The 20,890-nt window shown below is 33.1% G+C and overlaps 4 protein-coding genes across 4 annotated transcripts; 3 read left to right on the top strand and 1 right to left on the bottom strand.

Moving 5' to 3' along the window:
• Positions 1–1,015: 1,015 nt before the first annotated feature.
• Positions 1,016–4,049, bottom strand: LOC100526936 (uncharacterized). Its single transcript, NM_001249293.2, is given in 6 exon segments — positions 1,016–1,068; positions 1,153–1,216; positions 1,304–1,377; positions 1,798–1,913; positions 3,436–3,701; positions 3,865–4,049. Coding segments are annotated over 6 exon segments (648 nt in total). The 5' UTR covers positions 3,956–4,049; the 3' UTR covers positions 1,016–1,031.
• Positions 4,050–9,203: 5,154 nt separating this feature from the next.
• Positions 9,204–10,226, top strand: LOC100792786 (fasciclin-like arabinogalactan protein 12). The gene has a single exon (XM_003532718.5). The coding sequence runs from the start codon at positions 9,307–9,309 to the stop codon at positions 10,150–10,152; it is 846 nt and encodes a 281-aa protein (XP_003532766.1). The 5' UTR covers positions 9,204–9,306; the 3' UTR covers positions 10,153–10,226.
• A 3,157-nt stretch (positions 10,227–13,383) lies between these two features.
• LOC100793315 (fasciclin-like arabinogalactan protein 12) lies at positions 13,384–14,548 on the top strand. The gene has a single exon (XM_003532719.5). It carries the CDS (start codon positions 13,476–13,478, stop codon positions 14,340–14,342), a length of 867 nt encoding a protein of 288 aa, XP_003532767.1. The 5' UTR covers positions 13,384–13,475; the 3' UTR covers positions 14,343–14,548.
• Positions 14,549–16,357: 1,809 nt separating this feature from the next.
• Positions 16,358–17,652, top strand: LOC100793847 (fasciclin-like arabinogalactan protein 11). Its single transcript, XM_003532720.4, has one exon. It carries the CDS (start codon positions 16,464–16,466, stop codon positions 17,409–17,411), a length of 948 nt encoding a protein of 315 aa, XP_003532768.1. The 5' UTR covers positions 16,358–16,463; the 3' UTR covers positions 17,412–17,652.
• The last annotated feature ends 3,238 nt before the right edge of the window (positions 17,653–20,890 follow it).

The raw sequence follows: 20,890 nt of genomic DNA on the forward strand, positions 1-20,890 counted from the left end.
TTTGAATCCAGTAGAAAAGTTGGATTAAATTTAACACAATCTATTTATTTTTAAAAAAATTAAGTTTTTAACCTTATAATTACCCATATAAAAAGTCCACATAACTAAATCCATTGACACATAAATTATGGATTTTATTAGTAGAAGTAGTATCCTTTTAGCTAACATCTAGTAGTTGAAACAATCAATTTTCTTTCGTCCAATTCTCATTTGATTTAAAATTTTCACAAATTAAATCCATTAAATTATTTTAAACCTCCTCTTAAAAAATTACTAATCAATATATATATATATATATATAATAAACATTATCTTTTTATAAAAAAAATCAAAACTTTCATTCTTCAAACCCCAATCTTATCTTTAACATTTTTTCCCAACTTTTATCGAAATTTCATTAAGTTTCCAACAAATAAATGTTTTAAACTCTTATTATCACAAATTTATTAAAAATTCCCTCCAAATATTTGAACAAAAAGTGAAAATATAATGATTTTCGGTTAAGATCACAATTTACTGCAACCAATTACTGCCTACCTAAGAATTTCTCATCGAAGGTCAAAAGACATTATGTCCAATTAACATAATTTACAATTATAAATGGAAATAGCAATCAAGTTATGGTATTCCGACTGAATTTTCATTTAGTCACCTCCGCGAAAAGAAGAAATGGTATAATTTTACAGTCTAATCATACCTAAGATAGGGATCATTCGTATCATAACCAAAATCAGCTATACCTTACACTACAAACTATACAATAATATGCAATGGAGACGTGAATATACAAAACACCATCACATAACATTTGCATTTTAACCTACTCTTGAATTGCCACGAGACGGTTATATTCATCAGACGTTAAAACTGTTTACCCTTGAACCCAAAAACAAAAACTCACCCCCTCATGAACAGGGAGAGGAGTTAGCCTTGTCCCTTCACTCTCAAAACTAACATCATCCAAACCACGCTCTGTAAATTTAGCAGTGACTGGTCACACGGGTCCAAATTCCTAAACACCTCGTGATAATTCAGGCAGGCAACTTCAGTTTTGAATTGTTCTTCCAGCTGCAAAACAAAACTCCTTATATTACCCATTTGTTATATGAGCATAACAAAAACAAGATCGACCTTAACAGACAATAACATTACCTGATGAAATAATAGTAGAAGAAATCTGCATACAAAGCTGTCTGAACAACACCTGAGGCACAGGCTGTAATAGTAAAACAATATAGAAGTCAGGATATTGCTAAGGTTGACATATAATTTCAAAGTAGTTCTTATTTTCAGCCTTTATTACCTATCCATCTAGTAAAACGTGGCTCAGTCATATAGCGGTATATCCAGTTCAGGATGTAAAATGCACGATATGCACTGCATTTTGAAAATAATCAGCACACCTCTTATCATAATAATCAGTACATTCTTAGACAAGTTCAAATTGAAAAATCTGTACAACTTACTAAATCCTCAAGTAATTGTGCAAACATCAAGACAGGAGACAAAGTAGGAAATACATAAGCAGAAAAGTCCAATTCAGCCCAATAAACATCAGGATAAGTCTGGGCAAACATATACATATGGTGCTAATCTATAATACATCACTTTCAAGGAGTTTAATTTCTTAGCTATTTCAAGATAGCAAATATTATTAGTATACCATTGCCACTAGAAGATACCTCAATAACTCAGAAAGGACTATCTGCTAATGATCAGCATAAAAAAGAACATAGAGTAAGCAACCAAAACATAAAGGCAGATCTTCAAAAGAGAACTCAACAGAAGTGTGCATACCCAAGAAAGAATACATATTGCACAGTCAAATTGTCCACATTTCCACTTCTTTGCAACAAAACCAACTGAGGTAATATTGCAACTGCCTCCAAGTATATTGAAAATGCCCAGAAAATCTGTAACAGATTTACATAAAGTCAACTATTGATGATGTTACAATGTGTAACAGAATTATCATAAAGCTAACATGTAATGCAAACAAAGATTGGCAATCAATAAGGACAAGCAATGTATGTTTGGACAGGAAGAACATATGAAACCATGAGATTTATTTGCTTTAACTTTTGCAATATTAACCAGAAAATAACGGGAAAGGCCAGTTACACATTCCGCAGATTCCATAAGGAAATAGATATCCCCAGAAGTTTGATAACACAATAAGCAGTGGCCCATCTTACCATTTGATGACTTTTAGTCTTTCCCAGTAAATCATGTATCGGAGCCATAAGACAAGTATGCATCATATTTTTCAAAGTTCAAACTATCAAGTATCAACAATGTATCTTTTTTTCCAAGAGTGGCTTAAATATTGTACCAAACTTGGTCATCCTTTCAAGCATGATATCACATGGGTCCTTAAAATAACTTTTTTTATATTTCCACCTAAAATCTGAAGAACATTCAAAAATCAATTACTTTATTTGGCGAATTAGGAAGAGAAGCAGCCAAACAATAGATTTAGCACTAGGTGGATTTCTAGATAATATAACGACCAATTGTTAATAAACTTACAAAATCATCAGGCCATAATATAAATTTAGTTCAGCTTGGTAAAAAAAATGGAAGTTTTCATTCCAATAATGTATGACAATCGACTAAGTGCTGAACTGTTAGTAATTCAACTACTGAAATTTATGTTAGAAAGAAGCAGAAATGATCCAGTTTCTAGGAATAAAAGACAACAGGCTCCCAAAATTAGAGACATAAAAAATAGAGTTATGAGGTGATTTATAGAGATTCTATATGAGGGAAGAACTACATTCCTTAGCTGTTAGCACTTAGCATCACTCTGGAACAAAAGGCAACATGAGTCACAGATCCCCTCAAAGAATCAATTGATATAATCACTAAGAAAAATGTTATTATCAATAACACTGGAACATGATAGCTGTATTCTGTCTCTTGCCATACTCAAGTTGGGCCCTCACTCAAAAAGAATATAGCATCCAGTGAACCATCTCTGTAAGCAATTTTTATAGTGCAAAATTACATTCAAATCAAAGGCATGGTTAATTTGCGAATGCACAAATCACATTTTACAATTCCAAGAGAAAAATAATCATTTCAATTTCAAAAGTGAAGGAAATTTGTAATATCAACAGTGATGTTTGATGTATGCTCTTTTCTACCGGACTCGAACCCTGTCCCTTACTGCCATTGTCATAAGACAATTAACAATTACCATAGGGACCAAGGCTGCTGGTGAAGCAAATTTGTAATATAACTTGACGGTGTTCAGTTTATTTTCTGTTTTCCTTTTTAGTTAATGTGATCTCATCAATAATTCGCACCACTTTGCAAAACTCTAAAAAAATAAGATAAGATTCAAAATATGAATTATTAGAAACTAAAGTCAAGCTAACTAGAAAGCAGAGAATAAGAGGTGCAAAAAGGAGAGTGAGTTAAAAAGCAAGGGACCTCTTGAACAGTGAACTTTTCATGCAAGATGAGTGCCAAAGCAAAGCTTGCCCCAACAAGGAAATAGTGGCGAAAAGTGTCTAGGTCCCTATCGTAGCTTCTCCTGACCATGGGATGAAAACGCATGCACCAAAAAATGGCTAAGGAGCTTGCAATGAACACCACCTTCATGAAGGTGTTGTAAACGGATATGAAGTCCGTGAACAGATCCAAATAGCGTGCCACGAACACAATCGCGTACAGCTCTTGAGTCTTGCGAGAAATCCCTGAAAAATAACAGTTCCAAACAATCGGTAAAATGATGGAAATCAAACATAGGAAATTTTGTTTGGCGGAGGAATGTGAGTGACGGAGTGACACTCGAGAATGAACATTTGAAAAATAGAATAAAAAATAGCCCCAATTTTGGGGGAACCGCGAGAGAGAGACCTGAACATGATTTGGTGGCGTAGATTTTGAGGAGGAGGACGAGAATGCTGAAAAGATGGGTCATGTCACCGGCGAGCCTGAAGATGTTCATGGTTTTTGCCCTAGCGAGACACACAGAGAAAACGTTCAAAAGCGGAAAGAGGGGACGTAATGGAAATTGAAAAGGAATCGAAAATGGTGTGCTTGGGTGTGTGCGTGTAGATTTTTGTTTTTTTATTTTTCTTTCTTTCTTTCTTCATTTATTTATTTTAATCGTTTTGGTAGAAGTAGAGTATAAGCGTGTGTTCACGTGGCTTCCGTGCAAAGGAAGGAGCTGACTGCTGAGGTGCCACTCGCCCTCGTCTCACCGCTTCCTTCTTTTTTTTTTTTGTTAAAATTAATGATTTTATCTCCCAATAAAAATAAAAAAATATTAACTCAATTCCTTGTACTTTAAAAATTATATTCTAACAAATATAATCATGTAAAACAACAAATTAATTATTTAAAATGTTATATTTTAATTATAAATAATTTTCAAAATTAAATTTAACGACATATTAATATATTTAAATTTTTTTATAAAATATTTATAAATAATATTTATCGGTGCATGACTCAGGTCATCCATTCTAATTTAAAAAAATATATTTATATTATATGTCTCTTTAAATATTTTAAATTTATCTTAAAATATTTGTTTTTTAAAAAACACATTAATTATATTTTCTAATTTCATATTCATTTATAAGTATTTTATTTAAATATTTTAATTAATTTACAATAACCAAGTTTCATCTTTATTAATGATATTTACGATTACTATTTTAAAAAAAATATATATATGCATTATGTTAAAAGATGAAAAAAAATATAAGACACGAGTATTAGTAATATAACCTGAATTTTTTTAGGGGAATATAACCTGAATTTAAACATGCAAAAACATGAATCGATGAAAAAATTAGTCACCGTCCATCAAGATATGGAAATAGAATGGGAAACAAGAATACGTATTTGGTTGGTTAGATTTATTGAATATATTTTTGAATGGCAAGGATCACATGCTCTTTTCTTTTAAATTCCCAATTTCAAACGAGGGAATTCTTTCTATAATGGTTTTGACATCTTATTTTGAGCACACACTTGGTTCTAGATTTAATTTATTTTGTACGAGACCTAAAGTATGATGGCGATCATAATAATATATTAAAAATCAACATAGAGGAGAAAATGTGCACGATACCCCCTTATATACGCACTTCACAGTTTATACGCTGGGTGGCGCATGCACCTAACATTTGGCGTTTCTGTCACGTCTGTTGTAATTGCTCTAATTTAAAATTTAAAGTAATTATATTTTTTTTCTCAATTAGTTTTTTTAAAATAAAAATTATTCCTTATCTATTTATTTTTTTATCTTTTGAAAATTGTGTTTAATTATGCCTTTTGCACTTATTAAAATTTGGTGTTATGTTTGATACTAATTCCTTAGTTGTGATACTTGTATAGCATATTTTGTGGTTATTTTTTTCCTTTTATATATATATATATATATATATATATTATTTTCAATGAATTATTGTATCTTGGAAGAGAAACACATACCTATTAATTTGTTTATTTTATTCCACCAATGCATGTTTCAACTTAGTTTTTTTTTTAACTCCTCTAGTATTATATTTTATGCTTTATATTAATTAATTATTATAAATTTTGTATATGTTATGATTCTGTTTAAACTTATTTTATTGTTATACTTATTATATATGTGTTATGATTCTATCTGAATTTATTCTATTTTTATACTTATTGTGTGTGTTATCTGTGACGTCTTCCCGCTCGGCTCAACATGCATAGCACATGAGGTTTGAGACCATTCTTTTCCTCTCAAATGAGAAATAGGATAAGCCCAGATTGTACATACTCGTATTTTCCTTTCGACCATTGGGGTATATCAGCTTCTGCTTTATGGGTATTGGTTTCAGACTTTAATTCTTCTGGCCCTTCTATAAACCCAACTTAATTTGTTTCAATATAACTTCCATACAAATTTACCCATCTAACAATGAGAAAGTGAAATCTTATCTAAATACCATACAATAACCAACATGTTGTTGGTCTCAAAGTGGATTCGGTCTCTTTAGACGGTGTCATACGCTGAAATCTAGTGGATAAAAAAAATATGAATAAAAAAAAGATTTCTTTAAAGATGATTAGTCAGGTTTTCAATCAAGATTATTCATAATCAAAACTTAGTATATGAAAACCATTTTTTCCTGGTTCTATTTAATTGAAAGAAAAATAATCTTTTTTTTTATCTGCCGTTGAAACTCAGAAACCATAGTGTTGTGTTGTTGAATTGTGAAAATGGAAAAAAATCTATAATCCATAATAGAATATTATGTGATTAAAGAACTGGGACTTTGATCTGGTTTGTTTATCTACTAGGCTGCAGCAATAACTGACTTCTGTTGTGTTTAATTGTTCGACAGGGAGAAGTGAGGCGTTTATTAGTTTCTCAACCTGGCTTTTGGATAATTGAAGCAAATGATAAAAATGGCTTTAACAGTAACTACACCTTGCTTAATTGTCATTCAATTGATTTCGCTTCTGCTTAACTGAATGGTTTTAGAGGGTACTTTTTTTCTGCACCAGTGTGCATCTTTTGTCAGCACACAACCAATTGAGATCTCACTTCTCATCAAAATTTCCCTGCATTTCCAATCAAAAGGCCAAACCACACAGCAGCCAAATCTACTTCTCGATCAACTTTATCTGCCTTGATAGTTGACACACGACCCTCATCTTCCCAACAGATGGAGAAAAGATATCCCCCAAAAATACAACCATAAGTTATTTTACACAACTAAACCTTGTACCTAATTACCTTTCACTAGGGAATTTGGCATCTATATAATTAAGCACCCTCCCCCATTACACCTTCCATGCATCAAGACATTTTTTGCAATAATAGCTTCTAATTCATTTGCAATTTAGCAACAAAGCAATCTACAGCCTTCAATTACCAACAAAAAAATGGAGCAAACTCTCTTCTTTTTTATGACACATTATAATTGTAATAATTTTGCTATATAAAATATTTTTATAAATTACCTCCAAAAAAATAATTATAATAATTATTTATAGAATTACTTATTAGTTAATATATATATATATATATATATATATATATATATATATATATATATATATATTTAAATTACATAGTGTGGAATAAAATGGGACAAAACAGTGTTATTTTGTGACAAAATATTATATAGATAAATAGTATAAAAACTTTAACTTATCATTACATATTAAAATACTACATAATAATCCAAGTTTTAATAAATAAATTGCATTTTATCAAAAAAATAATTATTAAATATATTTTTTGATGAGTCAAAACAGAGTCATCATTCAGATATTTCATGGCAATTTCTTTATTGCTTTTGTCCCTTTTCTTTATTTCTTCCACTCTCGTACTTGAACCTTCATTTCCACACCAAATAAAGAAAGGGAGAAACAAGCACGGTATAAAAACTGGAACTGATGAAGTAGCTGGCAGAAAAACATAAAAGGTAATGGCAGGAAAGTGATGCATCATGCTAGTTGAAACTCAGGAAGAAAAAGAGAGAGAAGTGCAGATATGATAATGTTAATAGAATGTTTGTTTTCAGTTTCACAGGAAGACTACAACTTGGTTCAAAATGAAGCTACGTTATTTTCAAAATGAAACAAGTACTGAGTACCCCTTACAAGGCTTAAATAAACACACTTGGTACGCGGGGTGGCAACGCGTCTCTGATTTATATTTGCAAGTTATTTTCCTTAGAAATGAAGCTACGTTACATTTGGTGCATCCTGGCAACTCTTCTCACGCGGCTGTAACATACAAAGCAAATAAGTTTGTGACAATAATTAACCATTATATTTCTCTAAAATGTGAAATGGTACATGTGCCTTGCTTGCAGCTTGTATATAACTTCATTAACTTGTATTTCCTTTATGCCATTGGGGTATATATCAGCTTCTGTTATTGGTTTCAGACTTTAATTCTTCAAGCCCTTTTAAAACACGACTTAATTTGTTTCAATATAGCCTCCCCTTAAATTTGAGGATTGTTGGTTCTTCACAGCACACCCAATCAAGGAAGTAGATATTATTATTCAATGGGGGCTGCTCTGGCAATTGCTAAAAATTTTAAGAAACAACCATGCCTCTCAGTGACATGCACAACTTGGACACGGCGATGAATTATTTCTCGTGAGTCTTTCTTCTAAGAATAACTCACAACTTAATTGTTTGCATATAGATCACAAGACAAAAGAAATTAGTAAAGTAATTTAAATAACAAATAGAAAACAATATCTATTTTATCCTCTAGAGTCTAGCTCTAGCCTGTAGAGCTCCCCCACGAATAGGAGCATTTTTTTCCCTTGTTCTATTTAATTGAACATTTTTTTATCTATTCAAGGGTACATGAAGCTCAGAAACCATAGTGTTGTGATGATGAATTGTGAAGGTTGAAGAAACTGTATAAGCCATAATAGAATATTATAATTAAAGAACCTGGCTTCCATCTGGTTTCTTTATCTCCCAGACTGCAACAACAAATTGACTTCTGTTATTTATGTTTAATTGTTCGACAGGGAGAAATGAGGCAGTTATTTGTTTTCCAACCTGGCTTTTGGATGATTAATTGAAACAAATGATAAAAAAGGCTTTAATAGTTAATGCATCTTGCTTAATTGTGATTGATCTGATTTCACATCTGCTTACCTGAATGATAATAGAGAGTGCTTTCTTTTTCTGCACTAGTGTATATCTTTTATCAGCTCACAAACAATTGACATCTCATTTCTCAATCAACTTTATCTGCCTTGATATACCACTTTAATCTTTCAAACGGAAGGAGAAAAGATATCCCCACAAAATACAACCATAAGTTATTTTAGAAAGACTAAATCTTCCGGGGATTGTTAATAAATATTTGAATTTTAGATTTAATTTTTAATAATTTTATTTTTATTTTTTATAAAAATAAATTTTATTTTTATTCTTTATCACTTTTTTTAATCCTAATAAATTAATAAATTTAATGTTTTTTTATAAATTTTTTCATTTTTTATTAATTCCTTTAAAAAAATATTAATAACAAATGAAAAAAATTATCAGTAAACAAATTTAAAATTTATTAATTTATCCTGAACTAAAACATATTAAAAATTTTATTAAAAAATAAATACAAAATTCAGATATTTATCAACAATAAAACAAAACATATTTCAATCTTTTACAAATAAACATTGTACCTAATTAGCATTCAATTGGCATCTATATAATCACCCTCCCCCATTCTACTTTCCACACATCAAAACATTCTTTGCAATAACAACTTCCAATTCATTTGCAATTTAGCAGCAAAGCAATCTACAGCCTACGATTACCAACAAGAAAATGAAGCAAACTCTCTTGTTCTCACTCCTACTACTTGCCCCCGTTTTCTCAATCACCACTTTAGCTCAATCACCAGCTGCAGCCCCTAAGGCCCCAGCAAAACCTGCCCCCGCTACACCGGCTCCAGTGCCGGCAAAACCATTAGTCCCTTCATTACCCCAGTCACCCTCTTCAGGTGCTGATTCTTCTGGCAGCCAAGACATTGTGAAGATCCTAAGGAAGGCCAAGTCATTCAACACTCTAATCCGGTTGCTGAAAACCACCCAAATCATCAACCAAGTGAATGCACAGCTTGTGACCTCGAAAAACGGAGGCTTAACCATCCTTGCACCAGATGATGGTGCATTTTCAGAGCTCAAAGCAGGTTACTTTAACTCCCTTGGAGATAGGCAACAAAAAGCACTGATACAGTATCATGTTCTTCCCGTTTATGTGTCCAGCTCCAACTTTGATGCTCTGAGCAACCCTGTGCTGACATTGGCCAGTGACAGCCCCACAGGGTATCAGCTAAACGTGACAGCATATGGTAACAGTGTGAACATATCAACTGGGGTGGTGAATGCCACACTCACAGGCATTGTGTACACTGATAAGACACTTGCCATATATCATGTGGACAGGGTGCTCATTCCTTTGGACTTCTCTAAGCCTAAGCCTATAGCTCCAGCACCAGCTGTGGCCAAGGCTCCTAAAGCTGATAAGGAGAACTCTTCAGCAGAAGATGAGGATCAGTCTCAGGCAGCCAAGGACAGCTCTGGTGCAACAAGTTTTGTTAGCATTCATGGAACAACGTTGGTGTCCTTTGGAGTCGCTCTGCTTGCAGCAACAGCTACAATGTCATTTTGACTTTTGAACAATATCCATTTCCAATTTTCTCCGATGTTTTGTTCTCAAAGATAAAAGGAATATCTGTTTTTGAATTAATGGCTTAAATATATCTTTTCCCTTGAATATATTCATTTTATGGTTTTAGTCTCTAGATTTTTCCGCTAGCTTTGGTTCCATAAAATTTTGTTTTATAGTTTTGTCTCTATTATTATTCATGGATAACGTGACAATATCTATTGAAAAATAGACTTATATTTCTTAAATAATAAAAATTAAAATATATATTTTTTAATATAAGAAAAACCTATATAAAAAATTTATAATTTTATAAGGAAAAAAAACAATATCAAGGACTAAAATTGTACAATAGGATTGTATAGTGCCAAAACAGACAATTTCTTTTTTGTAAGAACTAAAAGTATTAAACTGGATTGGGTCTGGTTTTCAAATAGGGTGACCAATGTTAAGTGCATGTTTGTTTTCGGGTGAAAAGTACTTTTGAGATAAAAATAATTTTGTATTTATTGAATTTGTATTGGAATGCATGCAAAACATTTCTGACTTGAATACAAACATGCACAAATTGTTGAAGCCCAGTTATAGGCAGCAAATTGAAAATGGCTACTATTTGTTTCTTTTAAATCTGTCAGACAGTTTCCAATCAACAAAACAAACAAAAGAGTCATTGGGATATTTCCTAGCAATGCTGTTTAGGCAGAGGGATAGGGTCATTTCAATTTCATGGCAATTTCACTCTTATCTTTATTGCATTTAAGCCCTGTCCTTGTTTCTTCCTGTCCAAACCAAATCGGGAGAGAAGCAAGCACTTGTATAAAAACCTGGAGCTGATGAACAGAACATAACATTCCATCTATCTGTTGGAAACTACAACACTATCTGCACACCAAAGGCAATCTTTAAATTTTTATTTGCTGTTCCGTTTTTCTACCAGATTTGCTTCTGATACCATGTTTGGTTTTAGTTTCACAAGAAGACCAAGGAATATCAGAACGATCAATGGGAGCTATTGTTTCCATTGCCCGAAAGCTATGTCTCATCTTTCGCACCAAATGCAGAATGGACGAATGGGAAGAAGAGCCTCTGGAGTCACAATTACGGAGTAGAAGTTATGCGTGGTCTTTCAGTGGTCGTGAGGTCTCTAAATCCACGATCTCAATTGTGAATAAAATCATGAGAGTTCAGGCAAAACCAAACATTTTCACACTTGGGGTGTATGAATCATTAATGCGAGAAAGCGCATAGTGGTGGAGCAAATCACCAGGATTCAAGGGGAACTTGAAAACAGGTTGGGTCTGCAACTCCATGGCAAAGCTACTCTGGAGGACAGATCTAGCTGTTTGAGCGATAGAATACAGATGGAGGAGAAGATCCTTATCATCCTAGATGATCTTCGAGGTCAAATCAACTTGGCCACGATTGGAATACCCTTTGAAAATGATCACAAAGTTTGTTAGTAGCTGAGGTGTTGTCTAACCAAATTAATGCCCCCCAAAAAACAATAATCATCTGAGTCTGCGGGTTAAAGAATTGTTAACATATTTATAGAATTAAATTTGAATAAAATTTGATTTTATAAAATTAATTTTGATTTGCAAGTTATTTTCCATAGCAATGAAGCTACATAACATTTGATTTGGTGCGTCATGGATAGTCTTCTCAAACTGCTGTAACAGGCATAGCAGGGATATTGTGACGATAATTAACCAATATTTTTCTCTCAAATGTGAATTATGAAATGTACATGCCTCCGCCCACAGCTTGTATATAACTCGTATTTCCTTTCTGCGATTGGGGTGCATTTCTGCTATTGGTTTCAAACTTAATTTGTTTCAATATAAGCTCCACTTAACTTTTAGGATAGTTGGTCCTTCACAGCATACCACATCACGATATTATTATTCAATGGGGGCTGCTCTTGCAATTGCTTAAACTTTTAAGACACAACCATGCCATCCAGTGACATGGAATCCCAAGCAGAGGAAAAACTCCGCAAAAGAAAAATGTGGATTGTTTTGTACCTCTAAAGCAAGAAATAATTTCCATTTGTTTTGAGCTCTACGGATTGTTAAACACGGCTCTGGAAAAGACCATGTAAGCTCTAGCAAATCCAAACATTAACATGGTTGGGGTGAGTGCATCAAGCACTTTGCTTACAAACAATTTACTTGAGAAAATGTCAAGTAGAGTAAAGAGATATAACTTGTTTGATTTAACTGTGATTGCAAGAGTTAGAGTTGGATGAAGAAAGAGCAAGGGATCCTTGTCATTCTAAATGATCTTTGTGCTGACATTAACTTGGTCCACTTGGATAGAGAAGGAATCCCCTTTGGAATTAAAAAATTGACCATAAGGGTTGCAAAATGGTCTTGTTATCATCAGGGTGTCCAGAGGGATTGTTCAACCAAATGAACACTGTATTGAACTATTTCTCGTGAGTCTTACTTTCAAGGGTAGCTCACAACTTTCTAGTATTGACATCACATGACAATAGAAATTAATAAAGCAATTTAAGATAGCAAATAGAAAACAGTATCTCTTGCAAGCTCTAGTATCTAGACCTATGAATAGAAGCATTTTTTCTCTTGTTCTATTTAATAGAAATCAAAATAATCTCTTTTTTCATGTGTACTTGAAGCTCACACAAAGCATAGTGTTATGTTGATGAATTGTGAAGATGGAAGGAAGTATATAAGCCGTAATAGAATGTTATGATTAAAGAACCTGGCTTCGATCTGGTTTGTTTATTTCCCAGAGTCCAACAGTAAATTGAATCCTGCTATGTTTAATTGTTCGACGGGAGAAGTGAGGCATTTACTGGTTTTCCAACCTGGCTTTTGGATGATTAATTGAAACAAATGATAAAAAAAAGGCTTTAACAGTTACTACAGCTTGGTTAATTGTGATTGATTTGATTTCACATCTGCTTACTTGAATGATAATGGGGAGCGCTTTCTTTTTCTGTACAATTCGAATCTTTCATCAGCTCACAGCCTATTGAGATTTCATTTCTCATTCAATTTTCCCTGCATTTCAAAGCAAAAGGCCAAGCCATATAGCAGCCAAATTCACTTCTCAATCAACTTTATCTGCCTTGATATATCACTTTACTCTTCCTAACACATTGAAAAAAGATATCCCCACAAAATACAACCATAAGTTATTTTACAACTAAACCTTGTACCTAATTATCATCCACTTGGCATCTATATAAACTAACTCCTCTATTCCACCTTCCACACATCAAAACATTCTTTGCAGTAACAACTTCAAATTCATTTGCAATTTAGCAGCAAAGCAATCTATAGCCTTCGATTACCAACATGAAAATCAAGCAAATTCTCTTGTTCTCACTCCTACTACTTGCCCCCTTTTTCTCAATCACCACTTTAGCTCAATCACCAGCTGCAGCCCCCAAAGCCCCAGCAAAACCTGCACCTTCAAAACCTGCTCCTGCCACACCGGCTCCAGCGCCCGCAAAACCATTAGTCCCTTCATTACCCCAGTCACCCTCTTCAGGTGTTGATTCTTCTGGCAGCCAAGACATTGTGAAGATCCTAAGGAAGGCCAAGTCATTCAACACTCTAATCCGGTTGCTGAAAACCACCCAAATCATCAACCAAGTGAATGCACAGCTTGTGACCTCAAAAAACGGAGGCTTAACCATCCTTGCACCAGATGATGGTGCATTTTCAGAACTCAAAGCAGGTTACTTTAACTCCCTAGGAGATAGGCAACAAAAAGCACTGATACAGTATCATGTTCTTCCCGTTTATGTGTCCAGCTCCAACTTTGATGCTCTGAGCAACCCTGTGCTGACATTGGCCAGTGACAGCCCCACAGGGTATCAGATAAACGTGACAGCATATGGTAACAGTGTGAACATATCAACTGGGGTGGTGAATGCCACACTCACAGGCATTGTGTACACTGATAAGACACTTGCCATATATCATGTGGACAAGGTGCTCATTCCTTTGGACTTCTCTAAGCCAAAGCCTATAGCTCCAGCACCAGCTGTGGCCAAGGCTCCTAAAGCTGATAAGGAGAACTCTTCAGCAGAAGATGAGGACCAGGCTCAGGCAGCCAAGGACAGCTCTGGTGCAACAAGTTTTGTTAGCATTCATGGAACAACGTTGGTGTCCTTTGGAGTTGCTATTCTTGCAGCAGCAGCTACAATGTCGTTTTGATTTTGAAGAACATCCATTTCTCCAAGTTTCTAATATGTTTTGAGGACAAGCACGCAACTGCTGTGGAGTTCTGTTTATGTTGTTTTCTTCTTGAGCTGTGTATTGAGTAGGAAAAGTGGTGTCTGTGAGTTATGTGAACGTTTGTTCTGTTCTTGTTTTATCATCAAGCGAAAAAATATGTGATTGTTTTATTGTCAAAGGCAAAAGGATTATCTGCTTGTTTTTATGCTTTTCAGTTATATGCACCGCTCGGAATCTTCTTCCTCTTCCTCGTCTATGGGCAGCATCAATTGCAGCCTAATTTGTTGAAACTGAGACCGGGGAAGCATATTAGTCTCGGAAATATGTATAACTATGAAATAATAATAATAATATTTTTGAATTTTATTATATCTAATTTATATCTATTTTTTAAAGATAAAAATAAGGTCATGTTTGATAAAATTAGTTAAAAAGTTATTTAAAAATTGAAAAATTAGTTGACAGTTAAAAATTGAAAGTTGAAAAACTAGTTTATTAAATTAGAAATATTTGATAAAATTAAATGTAAAATGATAAAAAAATAATAAAATTGTGATTTATTTAAAAAAGGTAAAAAATATCAAAAATAAAAATTAAAGAAAATATAAAAAATATAAGCTAACATTTTTAAAAATATTACTTTAAATAATATTTTAAAAAATACTAAAAACCATTAAAAAGAATCTAGTGAAATATTTTTCCAAAAATATACATGTACTGAAAAAGTACAAGAAGTCAAGAACTTATTAATCTCATGCTCCTGGGAATTGAGCTCACCAAAGAAAAACTATTAACAAGCATTTCAAAATGTTTCTATCAATTAATACCATTAGTCTTTTAAAAAAAAATTAAAATGTTTGTTACGCATCACTTGTCTTTTACATTTATTAAAGATGTCTCCATTAATTCTCTTTTTCTTTATTTATCTATTAGGTGATTTGTCATTTTAAGAATGTAAAAATATGTGAAACAATCAAGGCTAGCTAGCTTCTCACTTGATGGCTTATAATAAGTTGACAATCCACTAAACTACCTAATTAAACTACTCTTTACTTCACATAAATAATATTAAAAGTAAATATTAATACGAATAATATAACCGTTAAATAAAAAAAATAAGTATGTTAAATAATCAATACGAATAATTTAGCATTAAATAGGTTATAGTAAAAAAATGCTTCTCGTACTAAAAATACAACCGTTATGTGTGAAGGATACGCCCAAAATTGCTAAGGGAAAAACGTAATCTTACAAGTAAATAAAGTAATTGAAGGTGCACTTATACACATCCTCAAAAAATTCACTTCATTATAAGTCTTTAGATTAAGAATTTGAGGAATATATTTATATAATTTTACCATACAATAATTTGTACAAAAAAAAAAACGTGAGACAGAATATGTCATATATATATAGAGAGAAAAAAAATCATACTAATGAAATTGTTGTAAAATTTGTTATATGAATAATATATTCTCCAAAAAAAAAGTTTTATTTTTAATATTATTATGTTTTGGGATGATATTATCAAATGGAGAGATATAGGTGCTATGAGAGAATTCAGGTATATATATATGATTAGGCCCTCCATCCTTACCTGAATCTCTCTCAGACAACGCCACTTAAGATTGCTATACCATATTGGGCTTTTGCTCCCCCTACTTGATGGAACTTCTAAACCAATATACAGACTCATCGTCCCCTTTCCACCTATATTTTATCCCATGCATCCAACTGATTGCAACAATGATGTGAAAGCAAAATAGTTCCAATGCATATGCATATGCACACTTTAACATACCTTGGGTTCAAAAAATCCCCTCCCTCACCACTTATCACACTTTGATGCGCCACCTTTCCGTGACAAGCAAAGGAGATTTGTTCTTTATAATTTACAACTAGGAATATCTTTCCAACCAAGCCATTGCACCTTCCAATCATTGATGATATCATTCCCTTCCTTCCAGCCTCTAAAATATATAAAAGGCAACCCCTTCTCCCACTTTCTCTCACACCCCCAAGCACTCCAAATTAAGCAGTGTAATAGTCTTAAAAAAAAATCCCACACACCTATCATTAACCCTAGCCAAAACCCTAGAAATGATGATCATGCAAGAAACACAATCTCTTATTATTCCCACCACAATTCTAATACTAGCACTATTCTACACCACTTCAGCCCAACTCTCACCCATTCAACCCCCCACAACATCACCCTCACCACCACTATCCCAACCCTCCCCGCCATCTCCGGCACTTCCCTCGCCGCCGGCGACCGCGCCGGCGCCAGGATTCAACACTGTCCCTCTTGTCCCAGTAACCCCAAGTGGGGCCCCCACACCCACCACCATCATCCCGAAGGGCCCCACCATTGACATAGTCCAAATCCTAAGAAAAGCCAAAAGGTTCTCCGTCCTCATTCGCCTCTTAAAAACCACACAACTCATCAACCAACTTAACTCACAGCTCGTAACTTCAAGCTCAGGAGGGTTAACCCTCTTTGCACCCGAAGACAGTGCCTTCTCCAAACTCAAAGCAGGGTTCCTCAACTCTCTCACTGATAGACAGAAGGTGGAGCTCTTACAGTTCCACACTCTCTCTTCCTGCATTTCAATCTCAAACTTTGATACCCTCACGAACCCGGTTCAAACGCAGGCCGGTGATGACCCTCAGAGGCTGCAACTAAACGTCACCACTTACAGCGGTAGCCAGGTCAGCATGGCCACGGGCGCCGTCAACGCCTCCGTCACCGGAACCGTTTACTCCGACAACAAGTTGGCCATATACCAGGTGGACAAGGTGCTTCTCCCTCTTGACCTAGTGCTGCCAAGCAAGGCGCCGGCTCCGGCACCGGCGTTAGCGAAAAAGGGGTTGCCGAAGGCTGATAAAGGGAATTCCACGGCGGCGGACGATGGAGCTACCGGCGGTGATGATGACAGCGACGGGAAGGCCTTGCAGGCGGGTGTTTCTGCTGGTTGTTCGATGAAGTGGGTGAATAATGTTGTTGTTATTGGGGTAGTGGGTTTGGTTGGTGGAGTTTTGATGTAAGGTGAGTGTGCATGGATAAAGGGATTCCAAAATTTTTGTTGTGCTTTTGTGAGTAATATATGTAAAATTCCACGTGTTTGGGGTTCTGGTTTGTGGGTAGAGGGTAGGGTCAAACTGTATCCATGCATGCATGCCATGCTGGGTTTCTTTTACTATGTTTCTTCTTCTTTTTTTTTGTTTGATAAGTTGTGCTTTGTGTTAATTAATTGATTTGTCTGGCTTTGTAACCAGATTTATAAAAGAAAAAGATTCTGTATATATTTTTTCTTTTCAAAATGTGTATTAATTAATTAAAGATGGTTTATTAATTTGCTGCTGAAAAGTAACTAACGAGCATGTTCAATTAGTAGTTATGCTTGTCTGATATGTAACTAATTGGATGCACGGTGCATGATATTTTCTTCTTTAGATCGAGGAGGTCGATCAGGATCATAAATTTTATACTCCTACAAATTATATAACTGCTAGATATGACTAATGATTAACAAAGTATATTGGATTACATTGCAGTTCAAAATTAACTCGATCAGTGGTAATCTTATTTTAACTCTAGCTAATAAGATTGACTTATGAATAGAATGAAATAAGAAAGAACATGATATGCATGAACTCAAAAGGAGTTACATTTTCATATAGTAGTGAATGATTATTTTTTTTCCTATCTATTCATATTCAAAGGGTAATTTGAATCTTAAGTAATACGAATCAAATAAGTTATCTAAAGAAATATAGAAAATATGATAAGGAGAAATTCTTAAGATTTGAAGTCAATTGAATTCCTTATCACTTAAATTCACATTTGTTAGTTACATATAGAACGAGTTAAACATTAGAATAATTTACGTACCAGAAAAAGTTATATATAGTATGATTTATGTGTTAATATAAATATACCGTACCGCAAGAATATATAAATATGAATTAATAAGCATCCATCATTATTCTATTTTTTTAGTTAACACTCCTACTTTATATATCAAACTAACACACAAATATTAATGGATGTATATAAAAACGTGTAAAATTTAAATTAAAAAATATTTAATGAAAATTAATTAATTAAAAAAAATTGTTTCATCGATAATAATAAATAAAATACAGGTATAGTAAATTTTGGAATTTTTTAATTTTTAAGTAAAACTTAATGATTAATTTGATTAATAAATATGTTTTTATTCTTCATTTATAAACTTATTGTTATATTATTGTTAATGACAGAAATTTGAGTGTCAATTTTAAAACAATAAAATCTCTTTTGACATGCATAAATAGTAAAAAAACTCACACGCAAGCTAGGTTCAAAAGACACGTTACAAAGAAAGAAATACATGCGTGTATAACTATATAAAATAAAATTGAAAAGACATACATGATTTTAAATAATTTTAAAAAAATCTATAATATGGTATTATGTGGAAATGAATATTTTTAATTTTTATTTTTGGGTTGAAACTTGAAAGATGCATGTTACGTACAGAACAGAAACAAGATTAGGCACGAATGCATACAGATGCCCGAAAGCAGTCAAAACTGGGTTAAACAGGGAGCCAGCCCAAGAATGAACAGTACGAGTGTTGCACCATAATATAAGGTCAGATCATCCAACCATAGATATGCATGCTAGTACAATCTACAAAAGTGCAAACACTACTAATTCCACAATTGGAATAGATAACCATCAAAACTGTGAATAATAATAATAATAATAAAAGATCGATATCCATAAAAACTTGAAACTGAAAAGCAAATTTTTATGAACTCTTGGCTTTCGGCCTATGAGCTAATCCAAAATATATCTTGGCTTGGATCAATTTATTGTTCGGTAGCTCAATTACATTTTATATGTTTTATTATTTTGTCCACAAAACACATTCCCTCAACTTCATTACCTAGCTGATTCGTTTTTTTAGAAACATGACTGATTACTTTTAATAAAATATCAAAGATATTATTAAAAACTAGTTGTTTAATTTTTTAGATTATTATTTTTTATGTGGGAGCAGTTTTAGTAAAATCAGTTGTTCAATGAATAGATATCAGTACGTATGACTATATAACTACAACTGCAATCATTAAAAGAAAAAAAAAAGAGAAATCAGCAAAAAAAAATAAAATATAACTACAACCGCATTTGAAGTAAGTACTTTTGTCGGGGGAAAATTAAAGAGTACTTTTTTAAAAAAATACTACTACATACATAAATTCATCTTTTAGGTTATTATATTCGCTGAAATATTCCTATTCTACGACTTATATTGTGGTTGCATTTAGTCGCTTTCTTACTTACATACATACTTATTTACTACTACTTTAGAAGATCATGCAGTAAGCTGTATGTAGATTTTATTACATAAAAGATTTTTCAGTTGCCATTTCAATTTCCTACATCTCTAACGTATGAATCAAGAACACATTTGAAAAATCTCAAACTCCCACACACCACTGTTCTGTTTAGAGAACAAAAGGCTTTGGTCCAAAAGCCATCTGCGCATTTTTCAGTCCCTGAAGAGGCAATGCATGTACTGCTAAATAGTTTAAGCAAATCCCTGGCCTCCATTTTAATTCTTAGCGGTCAAATAATAAAAACACATTGAATGGAGAGGACATGTTACTAGCTAGTTAGAGATTATTATTACTTTATTATCATTATTATTATTTTAAAAAAATGTAAAAGTAGTACTATGTTTTAAAAACCCATTTGAAAATTTAGTTGCCTTCGTCCTTGGTTGGTATGTGAAAGGGTGACTTTACGTGGTTCTTCTTCATCAATCAATTCATTCTAAGAGCAACAAATATTATATTGTTGACTAGCCGTACTTAATTAATTACTAAGTAAGAATTTGTGTTTTGTTTATGACTTGAAATTTCCGTGGTCGGTCCTTTTAATTATTTGTCACAAAAGCAGCAGGCGAAAATTAGTGCTTTTGCAAAAAATTGTAGGCGCTTTTATTTTTTAGCAAGTCCACATAAAGGTATTCCACACGTTTTTTACTTTCTTTCACACAAACCAACAAATTAAGCAGAGCAAAAAGTCTAGAAGATCTTCCAACATTTCCCACTTGGCAAGCAAATTAAGATAGAAATGCATGTACTTTTTATCCCCTTTTTTTTCATGTATGTCCATATTTTTATAAGTGTGATACTCTATTTTCTGTTTTTTTTTTTTAAAAAAGAAAAGAAACGGTCAATTTTTTATATATAAATATTTAGCCTTTTTTAATTAATTAATAAATTATCTAGGCTTCGTTATTTGTTATAAAAAAAATTGATGTAATTCACGCATAACTTGCCCATCTAGTGTATGTTCATATAATCATGTAGGTTAAGGTTCTAAGAAATTATGATAAAAATTAAAAACCAAAGTTGAAGTAGGTGTTTGATTCTTCCTTGCCTCTTAATTTCATATGTGCGTTTTAGACACGATACCAAACATACACGAAATGACAACATGAATTTAATATTATAAAAGATTTTTACCA

This window comes from Glycine max, chromosome 8 (assembly GCF_000004515.6).
Source record: "Glycine max cultivar Williams 82 chromosome 8, Glycine_max_v4.0, whole genome shotgun sequence".
NCBI classification, from domain to species: domain Eukaryota; kingdom Viridiplantae; phylum Streptophyta; class Magnoliopsida; order Fabales; family Fabaceae; genus Glycine; species Glycine max.